Source organism: Poecilia reticulata, linkage group LG20, assembly GCF_000633615.1.
Source record: "Poecilia reticulata strain Guanapo linkage group LG20, Guppy_female_1.0+MT, whole genome shotgun sequence".
Classification (NCBI taxonomy): Eukaryota; Metazoa; Chordata; class Actinopteri; order Cyprinodontiformes; family Poeciliidae; genus Poecilia; species Poecilia reticulata.
In genome coordinates this window covers 22,683,547-22,696,027 of record NC_024350.1, presented here as the reverse complement: position 1 = coordinate 22,696,027, position 12,481 = coordinate 22,683,547, and the positions used below count along the sequence as shown (strand labels likewise).

General features: G+C 37.7%; 1 protein-coding gene across 6 annotated transcripts; it reads left to right on the top strand.

The window, feature by feature from the left end:
• The first annotated feature begins 201 nt into the window (after window positions 1-201).
• Window positions 202-8,106, top strand: adcyap1a (adenylate cyclase activating polypeptide 1a). Of its 6 annotated transcripts, XM_008396690.2 has the most exons (7): window positions 207-614; window positions 792-896; window positions 1,312-1,446; window positions 1,964-2,068; window positions 2,631-2,765; window positions 3,263-3,383; window positions 8,026-8,099. In XM_008396690.2, the coding sequence occupies exons 2-7, from the start codon at window positions 799-801 to the stop codon at window positions 8,032-8,034; spliced, it is 603 nt and encodes a 200-aa protein (XP_008394912.1). In that variant the 5' UTR covers window positions 207-614; window positions 792-798; the 3' UTR covers window positions 8,035-8,099. The 6 variants fall into 6 exon arrangements, with proteins under 6 accessions (XP_008394911.1, XP_008394913.1, XP_008394912.1 ...); XM_008396689.2 differs by having other exon boundaries at window positions 202-614; window positions 795-896; window positions 3,263-8,106; XM_008396688.2 differs by having other exon boundaries at window positions 3,263-8,106.
• Window positions 8,107-12,481: the final 4,375 nt, after the last annotated feature.

Here is a 12,481-nt window from a genome sequence, read left to right as displayed (position 1 = left end):
GGCGTGACGTCAGCTGTTGACATTAATTCACGGTTTAATTAATGATGATGTTTGAATTGAAGAGCCACTCGCTCGTTTCTTTTTTTTTTTTTTTTTTTTTTTTTTTTTTTTTTTTTTTTTATGAGTCGGCTCCGGGTTTTTCATTGACGCGGAAGACGTCTGCGCTCATATGGGACAGAGAAAGGGAGGGGTGAGGGCGGAAAGGACTGATGACGCAACCACCCACCTCCACACCCCACCTCTAACTCTAACTCCCACCCCTTTCTGCCAACATGATAAGTGCAAAGAGACGAGCCTTTTGAATTCGTGGATAAAAAACCAAAAGAGAGGTAACTTCACAAGACTCAGGAAAGTTTTGGCAGAGACAGCAGCTGCTGCTGTGGAGTTTGTTATTTTGTTTGTTTGTTTGTTTTTTGTCCCGTCCATGAGCTACTAAAAAAAAAAAAAAAACTAAGAAAAAGAAAAAAGCTGAGCAGAGGGCGCACGGTACGCTGCACAATCCCAACAAGGACGCCGAAGAAGCACTTCCCAGAGAAAGAGAGAAAGAGAGTGAGATCCAATCTCACTCTCCTCGCTGAAGTCCTCGGAAGATCGTGTCTATCGTCTCGAAACTGGTAAGAAGAGGCGCTTTTACGCAGCGTAAAAGTGATACAATTTTGGATTAAACCATCTTCTGATTATGTTTTTTTTTCTTTCCATGAAAATCAGAATTTAATTTAATACAATAACATCCGTAGGATCACTTTTTATAGTCTCATAGTTATTTTTTTATTTTATTCCCCCCCCCTCAGCAGGACCATGTCTAGTAAAGCAACTTTAGCACTGCTCATCTATGGAATCATAATGCATCACTGCATCAACTGCTCGCCTGTAGGAATAAGCTTTCCAAGTATAAGGTAGGTAGTCATTTTAGCACTTATTTATTGGTAGAACTGGTTGAAAATCCCTGTACTGTACAAGCGCAGCAGCAAGTACGGGATCTGCAAGTTACATCTGTGAGTATTACAGCTTATTACAGGATAACATCAACTGACAGACAATCTATAGGGGCTGAGATACATTTACCAGGGAGAGGAGGTAATGTAGTTTAGGCTGCTGTGGCACAGCCTTAGGCTGACCTGGCAATTAATCGATCAATCTATCTGGATGTATAATTATTAGGAATTAAACTGGAGCAAAATGGATACAACAAACAGCTATGAGACACTGTTTCCTCTCCTCGTTTCTAGAGTAAACATTTAAATCTTTCAAATTAAAGTTTGCTTTTATTGTAAAATTCTTGTCTCCCTTTTTTTAAACATAAAATTTTAGACTTGACAGTGAGCTTTACGATGAGGGTGGCAACTCCTTGCCCTCCCTGGATTATGATGGAGATCAGTTGGAGGCGAGAAGCCCCTCTTCTGTCGCAGACGACATCTTCACCATGTTCTACCCGTCAGAGAAAAGGTGATTTTGTTTTCAACAAGCAAAACTGGAGGATAAAACCTTGTCATTCGTTAGTGTATGAGACATCCCTGTTGAACATGCTGTTTCAGTATTCCTGTCTATGTATCTGTTCTGTGTAAAATCAATGTGTCGTCAAAATGTTTCCGTATTTCTTGTATTTCATTTGTTCATAGTTTAATTCACCTTCTGGAGATGCCTTTGACAAGTTCAGTCAGAAAAAAAGCTTGTTGTAAAAATAATTCTAAACAGAAGATAATTAAGACCAAAGGTTTAATAGATCATATACATCCCATATATATATACCATCTTTCAATTAAACTACAATAATAAACAAAATTAGCAAAAATCTCATGATTTCTTTTCATCAGTTTTGCCAAATTTTTATCTGAAAATTTGAGCAAATTCCACCAAATAACATCGTAGGATGGATATTTGCTGCCCTGTAGAGTTTGAATATGTGCCGCTACGTTTAGTGTGTGTGGTGATTTTTACCATGTGGCTATCTATATCATCCCAGAATGGAAAGGCATGCAGACGGCATGTTTAATAAAGCCTACAGGAAAGCGCTGGGTCAGTTATCAGCAAGGAAATACCTTCATTCTCTGATGGCAAAACGTGTAGGGTAAGAATCTTCTTGTTCGTCTCTTCTTTTTTTTCTTTAAAACTGCCGTTTCTCGTTCTCTGTGCGTCTTTGTTTCTGTGTGCTGGGTCCTTAAATGCTCATAACTCATGCTGTAATATGTCTGTGGTGTAATTGTTTTCCCTCAACGTGATGCCAAATATGTGCCCCCACCCCTTCCTACTAAATCAGCTCATCGTGAAATCGCCAGGAAGAGGAGCAAACTGTTCTTTGATTCATTTCGGAAGTGTTACTTTTCAAGCTGGCTGCCGTGGAAAAGGCAGTAGGGGAGAATTAAGTTAATCAGTTTTAGATTTATTTCCCTCTGAATAATTTATGGGACTACATCCCAGTGGATTCTGATTGGAGGGAGGTGGGTGGATGCAGTTTGGGGAAAATGCACACTGGAATTCCTAACTTTGGTTACGATTCTTCATTCAAGGTCTTCTCCTGACAATCTCAAATCAGCCGTGTTATTATTCCCCGTCTAGGGTTACTGAAATGTACTGTACATGTGCCCAGCACAGACCCTCTGTAACACGACTCCCTGTTTCGTCTCCCACAGTGGGGGCAAAACGCTGGACGACAGCTCGGAGCCCCTCTCCAAGCGACACTCAGACGGGATCTTCACAGACAGCTACAGCCGCTACAGGAAGCAAATGGCTGTCAAGAAATACCTGGCGGCGGTCCTGGGGAAAAGGTACAGACAGAGAATTAGAAACAAAGGACGGCGGATGGCGTATTTGTAGCATCGCCCACTAAGCCTCCTGAGTATAGAGAACCCCTCTGCCCCCTCTCCCCTCCCACAAAAAAAAAATAAATTCAATGTGTTCAGTCCCAGATGAAGTCATTTTGGAGATTTTACCAATCAGTGGATCGCTTTTTGTGTTCCTAAGACATGTATTTATGTATGAAGTAAGCCATTAAATGAATATTTTGATAATATTGTTTTCATTTTGTACTTGAAGCACTTAAGGATGCACTTATTTCCAATGTGGACCAATTTTTGTTCATTTAGAGAGATATCTCTTGTCTAACATGAAAATTTGTTCTAGTAGTTCTGTCTTTTAAACTTTTAGCAAAGACATAGAAACAAGAAGGAAATAAACAGCTTAAAAGATAATCAATGCATTAAATGCTGCTTTCTTCCTGCCTGAAACATGACATTAAGAGTTTAGTTGTCTTTATTCACAACAGCCTTGAAGACATAGGTATTCAACATATCCTACAAGCGATAGACTTTGACGCCCTCCCGGACGGGGATGAGCTTGACGCTTTTTTGGGAGACTGGCTGAAACAGTTTTCTCCCGAATTTGCGGTGAGTTTCCGGCTCTTTCCCGAAACTGGGACTTCTCAAGTCCCTCCTTCTTTTTTCTTCTTCTTTGTCCTAGTCTTTTTTTCTCACTTTGTGAGGTTGCTTTAGAGTCTCGAATCAAACTCTCCTTTCACCTCATCTGTGCTTCTGGCTCACGGACAACAGGAACACAGGTTGCTAATGAAGACTGAGAAAAGGAAATTGGCCAATCTGACGTAACCTTTGAGGTTGCAGTGGCAGGTCAGACTTTTTAAAGAGCGGTTATGTAAAGATGCTATCTATTTTACCTGTAGTGGAAAGATGCTGCACATTAGTGAGTTTGTAGGAAAGTGAATATATCCTCTGAGCAGTAGAAGGACCTGGCCACATTAACAGATATTTTTGCAAAACAGAAACTGCTGCATTTGCACATCACGTCCACGACCATATGAAATTTTGCCAAAGACAAAAAAAAAAGTTAACTTTCAGAAATATTTTCTAAAATGAATACTTGAGATGTTTATGTGTGTGCTAGATATCTGAGTGCAGCAGACATGATAATGTAGTTGCCTGGCCACCTTTGTTTCTGTACTAGATGCTACAACAAATGAGACATGTTTGAATGTCTTTCCACATCTGCTTCACATTCTCCTGACTTTGTTGTTAATAATTGATAATTGAGGGGGAATTATTGTTAATGAAAACGTTAGCTGCGGCTGTTTTAGGATAAATCTGTTGCCCTACACAGCTTTAGCCATGCTTAGGATATTTTCCTTTGGAAATTTGACGTATTGTTGACCTTATCGCCACCTGTTGGCACAGCATAGGTTTTGCAAGGTTGCTAATTGTGGAATCCCAGAGACAGTGCAGATGTCATTGTGATCAAAAACACAGGGGGGGAAGTACCTGTAGTTGTGTAGCTTAATTGAAGTTTACAGAGACCCAAGTAAAGAAAATAGCCCAAGCTGAAGGCCCTATACATTTTTTTGTTGAGCTTTTTTGTGCTTTAATGACATGCTAGGCTAATGCAAGCGTGGCTTCTCTATATTTCACATAAGACCACTTAGAATTGTATAAGTTGGGGTTTCAAGTGAGTTTCTGTCAATAAAACTTTGAGTAAGAGCAGTTCTCCCACATTATAAACCAAATACTTTATTGTGAACATTGTAAATATTTATGAGCAGTCATTTAGCACAGCTACGGCCAAGTTTTCTCTAAAACAGAAAATGTGGAGTGGGTTTAGACTGACTTGCTGTTCAGGCCTAATCTAGTTTGAAATCTTTGAGAATGTTGATATGGTGCATACTAGGTTTTAGTACATTTAATCTGTTGCTTATTTAATTCATATCTCATTACACTTCCAACATTCTGTTAATTTGAAAATACAAAATCAACAGTTTCAATAAGATTAGATTCACTTGCCAACTAAGATTTTCTCTAGTTAAAGTATTTTGATCCAACCAAATATCACATAGCCAGTGAAAAATGGTCCCTTGTCCCTAAAAACGTGTCCTTCAGACACCAAAGAGCATTATGTTGTATTCTCCTTCTACATGGAAATTGTATTATTCATAATTTCTGGTTGTAATTTCAACACCACCCCCTAAAAATCAGAATTCTTTAGTGTCCAAAACTATGTTCACATAGAACATAGCAAAAGTTACAGGTAAAAACTACTTATCAGCACTCATGAGGTTTTGCATGTTATTATTCCAGTGACACACATAGTGCTCATAAGAGCAGCCAGTTTGACTAGATGTGGACCTTTTAAAGTGACCTGGAGAAAAGAAGCTAAAATAGGAGAAACATAGGCTTCCCTACACACTTTATAGTTTGATACATTAAAATGATGCAAATGAATGCATTTTAAGATTCATATGTCACTAGAAAGTCCTTAATTATAATTCTTATGTGCCTTAGTGAAAGTGAATATTCTAAACCTTCAGTATTACCCACTCTCCTACATACCTACCTTGAGGTCAAATGCCATAAGATACATCAGCATCACCTTCTTATGAATTTGACTTGTATACATATTTAGATCACTGGCTAAATGAGCTGCAATGACTGGCTAAAAATTCAACTGCCCTGCAGATCTCATGCATCATATGTACCTTAAATGTGTTTGACTGCTACTCAGATATCACTAAAAAAGACCCAACGTTAACAACACTTAATCTCATAACATCGTGCAAACACTCTGTCTGCACTGAAGGCTCATCACAGCAAAAGTACTTTCCCTCGAACCTATTCCACATCCCTGATCCCAATGCACATGCACCGTTCATATTGAGACAATCAAAACTGACACGTAAAACCAATTGGAAGAAATACATTATGCACAATATATACGTAAATGAGAAAATGCGAACAAATAATCAAATTAAAACGTCGCAAAACTGATCTCAGTGTTAAAATAACAGTAAAGTATCTCGGCTTTGGTGAGAATTTAAAAAAATGATTACAATAACTATGCGAATGGCAGCACAATAAGAACCTTACAAGTCTTAGTTTACAAAGGTGGGTAAGTTAAGATTTTGTTTTTTTTACTTTGGAAAATTATGCCTTTAGTTTTCATCTAAAATCATTTATTTAATCAAGCATTATTATTGTGTTGTGTCCGAGAATTAGTACACATTAATTAATCCACTTTATATTAAACGTAGACGGTTATTATCAGTAAATATAGTGCTGGATCACCAGGTGTGAACATTTTTAGAGTGTTTTAATTAGGCAAAATTAACTAAATCCCTGCCCCTTTGACAGTTTCTATTAATTTTCTACTGCTCTTTGTTCACTTTTCTACAAATTCATTAAGATATGATACCTTTCTGCCTCAAACAAATAAACATATGACTATTTATATGTTTACAGTACCTCGCTGAAATGAGTCCATGCCCCGTTAGATCCACATGATTTCCAAAAGTAGAAAATATCAGATTTGAGAGGAGGAACAAATAATTTTTATTTTTTAATTTAATTTTTTTTACTTTTTCCTCATTTTTCCTCCCACTTCAGCAATGTTTACAAAGAGATGCTCCACTTTTGACTCATGTAAAGTGCCAATGCTGTGTACTCACCAACTTCAATCCAATGGGTTTGGAGATTTTCTCGTCTCTTTGTCCATAAAATAAGTATCAACAACATTTCAAGCATAAAAAGCAAACAACAAGCAGAAAAATCCCAAAAAAGAAACAATGCTTGTTACATGGTTTTCTTCAATTTGTTCTCTGTAAGGGACATACAAAGTGGTTTGAACTCTGGATCTCTTGTGCTTCCCTATTTTCTGTCATGTGAACCGCTGTACAAACTCCAAGCAGACTGCATGATTAAAGTAATTGCACCAGCTCATTGCATCTGTGCAGACAACTAGATGGTTTTGCTTGCTTTCTGACTTCTACGTACATACATATCTACCATTGCTGGATGTTTTGTGCTCTGTTCTTCTCACTTACTCTTCTACACAAGTAGTTTGTTGGACCTTGGTTTGAATGTACTTTATTGTTGCTCAATCTGATCCAATCTATTAAAGCCTTTTTTTTTTTAAAGATAATTCCAAATAAGCATCTTATGATTTCTGCCTGCAAAGAGAGGCACAAAAGCTGCCTTAAGTGATGACATATTAAGGACAGAAAGCACATAAACCGAGGGGAAGCAGGCAATAAATCTGCTGATTTTCAGGCAAAGTTAACCAACTTCCAGGTGAATTAATTTGAAATATCCCCAAAAGTACATTTATTTCAGGAATTCAATACAAAATGTCAGTTTCAACTATCAGATATTGTAGATTCATTACACATGGAGTGACATATTTTTTTTTCAGTTTGATGGAAATCTAATGGGGGGAAAAAAGCATTTAGACTAAACTCATTTTAAAAAAAGATAGTTGTCCAGCAGATAATCATTAGGGCAAGCCACAAAACATTTCTAAAGAAGCCTGCTATTTAAAAAAGTTCTGCAGGCAAGTCTAAAAAAAAGAAAGTTGAGTGGAAGAAAATAGTACATTAGAAAGAGGTGCACAGAGATTATGCTGCACAGAATGGCTGTGTATAATAATAGATTTCATCTCACCTGTATTGTAGGTTCTGGTGTCCTTATTCCTCCTATTGACAGATCTAGATTCAGAATTGGATTGCTGCAGTTTTAAAGTGTGTCACAATCATCCCAATACTACTTGTGTATTTTTTTCTAGCACACTTTTTTCTTCCACTCAACTTTCCTTTGATGTGAGAACAAGCAGCTTCTCCAGTGGTTTGTCCTCCTCTTAGGTGTCAATGATTGCTTGTTGAACAACTGCCAGATCACTGCTTTTCACTTTGATTGTGTCTTCTATAACCTTGCATTTCTCTGTTAAAAGTTGAACGTAATGTTAACATTTTTTGAAATTTTGAGTTTTGGGATTTTATATCATGCATATTTATATTTATATTCTGTATATTTAAATCAAAAATATACAGAAACTTTTCAAGATATATCACTCAGAGTGTAATGAACCTGTAGAACACATGACTATTTTTTAAAATTGAATTTCTGAAAGAAATCATCTCACTGACGACGTTCTAATTCATTAATTTCCTGTATGAGGAATAATTAAAGGACAGGATTAAAGTTGTTCCATCCGTCTGTTACTGTATCAATTTTTCTTTACTTCTGCGTTTTCCTCCAGGCTTTGTGACGCAGGGGAGGAGTTTGCAGCTGTGGTGCCTTGCATCGACTGTAACAAAAAAAAAAAAAAAAAAAAAAAAAATGCCATGAATCACGGATGGCTATTTAGTGGCCCTACAATGCTGCACATCTTTGGCGCACGCTTCATCACTAATTTTTTTTTGTCATTTTCGTCTCTGTGTTTGATAGGATCTTTAGCCGCTTAGACATCGAAAAATCCACCTTGCAATGCTTTTTTTGTTTTGCACTTTGTTTTAGAGCTCTATGTTTTTGTGAAAACAGCGGGGGAGGGGGAAGGTGGCAGCTCCCCCAAGAAATATGACATGTATAATATTGAAAGCGCCAATAGCCTTACGAAAATGAATTAATCTTCAGAGATACATACATATATATATATATATATATTTACTGTGTGGAAAGTGAATATTAGATTACTATAAAGTTTGAGTCAATAAATGTCTAAAAAAAAAAAAAACAGGTGTTGTACGATTTGTATGAATAAATTTTTGTAAACAACAAATATTTTGTCCAATCTTTGAAGCTAATAATATCTTGAGATGTGAATTTATCTAAAGATATATAGTTTTTCAGGTGAAATATACTTCTATTCTCTATGGGGTCTTACAGAATAAAAATAAAGAAGATCAAAGATGAGCTGTGAATCACTGAAGAGCAAACAAACATTCAAGTTCAACTCATCATCATACATTCGGATGATATGATCAGATATGATCAGCAAGCCGAATTAACAAATTTCAAAAGGGGAAAGAGAGGACTTAGAGACTCTCCTCCCCGTTTTTCTCAGTGACTCAGTGGTTTTTGGCGGAGGAGCGTTGACACCAGTTGGCCGGGTGTCTGCCTCCATTTGGGACAGCATGAGTAGAAGGGAGACGTGGGAGGGATCACCCAGCCCGCGCCACACGCTGTCTCGGTGCACTTTACACCTCCCCTCCTGCAGCAGGTGCCGCCGAGGGCCTGCGGGGCCTGGAGGAACAGTTGGCCGCGCTCGGCTCCATGGAAGAGAGCAACAATATGAAGCAGAAGAGGCTGTATACGCAGACATCAGGGGATACATGTGTAAAAACACAATTTATGAACGGTAAGAACTTGCAGGACTTGCTTTTTCTTTTTTGTCACATCCAATAAGCTGGATAAGCAAGCAAATTTTAAAATTTACAAAGATTACCTATCTTTGCCTCCCTTATTTAAATCATGAATTACTTGTGATTGACCATACGTTTTCAGTCAAGTCTTATCGAGCCACACACAAGCCTGATTGTTGCTTGATCTGTAAAATTCAGAAATCACTTACGTAGAACCAGTCTGACACACAAGAAGGAGGCAAAAGCATCTGAATAAGCAAAACCATAAGTCTCAATGTAAAAAAAAATAAAAAATTCAGAACAGATGAAAAACTATGTTGATGACATTATCATTCTAGATGGGGTTATGAAGTCATTTCCGAGGTTTTGTGACTGTAGTTAATGTGTATGTAATTTTCCTTTCGGATCAATAAAGTATTTTTAATGTTTGAATTGATTCAAAAATGAGAGCCATTAAATAGAAATGAGAATAAAAACATGAAACATTGGTTAATCTCTCACAATTGACCTGCCTAAGAATCCATGAACGACTCATCCAGTAGTTCACTAAACTAACATCGCATTTCAGAAAACAAACACAATAACCACAGTTAAACACAGTGGTGACGGAGTGATGGTTGGGGATTGTGTTGCTGGTTCAGGACCTCAGAAACTTGTCATCAGTGACAGAACCATGAACTCTGCTAATGGACAAAACCTGAAGACAAACCTGAAGAAGAAATCTCAGAGATCAGTTTGTGACCTTGAGCAAACTTACATGAACCTGCTCATTTGCTGACATCATCTTAGCCCCGCCCACTGCACTTCCTGCATTCATTCATATGGTTATACTGTATCTCCCACATTACATGGCTAAGAGCAGCACAAAACGTTTAACATGTCATCTCCCAGAACAGTCACATTGACTTGTGGGTGTGCTGACAACACCAGTCTGCATTACTATTTTGAAGTGAGGCTATCTTAAGTGTGAATGTAGAGGAATAATCATTATAAAACCATGAAAAAAGGATATAAACAATTATTCCTTTGCTTTATTTTGTAAAAAAATATTTAGGGTGATAGAAATGGTGACACTTATCCATGATAGACTGCATATCTGTAGTTTAACTATTATAATCCACTTTTTTACTCTAACTACTGGAGCTCTGAAAATCTAGAAAAAATTATTAAATTATAACAATTCAGAGACATTGGACCGTCCCCCATCAACAACAAAAAAAAAAAAAATATCAAGAAGATTCCAAAGAAAAGAATACTGAAAAAACAGAAAAACAAACTGAAAATGTGCTATAACCATTAAGTTATGTTCTATTGGAGAGCTTATTTGATTTTACAGATTTGGCCAAATTTGATTAGTGAATCATCAAATGTTAAACATCCCTTTTAAATTAGGTTTTGGATAGCTTTTGCCCCTTGAAGAAAATGCTTGAAGAAATACCAGACTGCTAATTGTATTGTTACCAGATTGCCAACAACCCTGTAAAAAAAACAACAACTGAAGTTTATATCCTGTTGTAATGCAAACTCTGTGGGTGCAGAAGTTGGCATTTAAAACTCCACCACCCACCCTGGTGTCCTCCACTCTGTTCTTTCATCACCTTTTTACGTGCATGTCAGTGTCAAGGAAAAGCTTTAAAAAAAACTTATAGGTTGACATTAAAAGCTTCCTCCTGCTACAGCTAAGTTATATCTGCAGAAGGTTGGGACGGTTGTCTACGCGGCCAAAGAGGCCTGCCAATGCCCTGTGAGCGCATGATGACCCCCCACTCAGACACGAGGGCACGGCTTTGATTTTTTCATTTTTATTTTTTTGTGGCTGCGTCCTCAGTTCTCAGTGGAGCTCACAGGGAGGATGATCAATGGGAGTGATCTGATTCCTCCGGCCCGTGCCAGACCCTTTCTTAACCTTGCTAACCCAATCAGCTGCCGTTGCCAAGCAACCAGTCCCGGGAGAATGCGTTGGGAGTGGGTGGTGTGTTGGTGGCCTTCGCGAGAAAACAAAACATCACAAAGGATGCATTTCTCTCAGACGGACTCGGCCGAAGCTCTGGTGTCTTCTGCAGGGCTGAATGCTGCAAACAGAGAGAGTCACACAGTCTCCCTCTTCCTCTCCCTCTCTCTGTCTGTGGCGGAGAGGAGGAAGACGTTGAGTAATGCAGTGATTCATTACAGTGTACAGACAGGCACACAGAGTGTAACTAATGATTTTGCAAGCGAATCACACATAAACAAAATGAACCAGACATAAAGCAGACCAAAAAAAAAAAAAAAAAAATGCAGAAATTGTTACGGATATGGAAAGTAGCAAGAAGTTACCTGAGGAAGCACCTGCAAACCATGAGCACGAGTTAAGCTGAATTAATCCAATTAAAAACTTAAAAAGAAAGCACATGCATAGCAAATAAATAAATCATTTAAGAAGGCTGTGTTGGTTGTTAAATTTCCAGCAAACATTTTGCATTTATTTTATTTTGTCATGCTGATTTAGTATAAAACCGTAGCCTGATGTTGGCAGCCATATTGCTAATTGGTTACAATCTGAGCGACCTGCAGTCTTGAACACCTTGAAATGTTTCCTACTCTATTTTATCAAATTTATGCGGATTGAAAAAGATGTCACTCTATTAAAAGCCTTGAAAAGTTGATTGAGACCGTTCACTGTCTGAGTTTATGCTGAAATGCAGAATTGGATCAAACAAAGCCACGGACGGAGTTTGGGGACAAAAATCAAGCAGTTATTTCTAAAAAAAATAAGTAAATAAATTGCTTTGCTTAACTTTGTAAATCTCTTAACAGAGCTTGATCAGATTTCTTTGGTTCCAATAGCTGCAAACTCATGATTTTACTCCTTCACTTTAAAAAAAAAAAAAAAAAAAAAAAGAGAGAAAGCAGCTGCCTGACTGGCTCCACTGTTGAAACACCAACGACAGAAAGATCGTGGAAAGACACCCGAACTGTGTGACCTACATCAAACATTTAAAAAGAAAAATCTGCCACAGGAATTGGTCACAGATGGAGACAAAACCTCTACACAAGGAATAGTGTGTTCTGATCCTGTTAACGTTTCTTTTTACCAATCTTCGACACATTTCTTTACCTGAGTGACAACAGCAAATTTGTTGCAACGCTGTGAAGTAAAAAACATAAATACTTTGAAAAACATTTTTTCATGCCAGACTTGAGTCTTTCAGTGCCCACCTCAACATGACACTTCTTTTTTTCCAAGGCCAGAAAAACAACATATTTTCCCCTTTGCTAATGAAGATTTTCAGCAATAAAAGAGTAACCTTGATGAAGTCAATACATTCAGGGTATTTCATCTGACGCCAGTCTAGTGTGATTAGAAAATACCGT

Coding starts and splice junctions, on each gene's coding strand:
- adcyap1a (XM_008396689.2), top strand. CDS start 799: ATGTCTAGTAAAGCAACTTTAGCACTGCTCATCTATGGAATCATAATG. Junction 1,447..1,963: donor TTCTACCCGTCAGAGAAAAG/GTGATTTTGTTT, acceptor ATATCATCCCAG/AATGGAAAGGCATGCAGACG. Junction 2,069..2,630: donor CTGATGGCAAAACGTGTAGG/GTAAGAATCTTC, acceptor CGTCTCCCACAG/TGGGGGCAAAACGCTGGACG.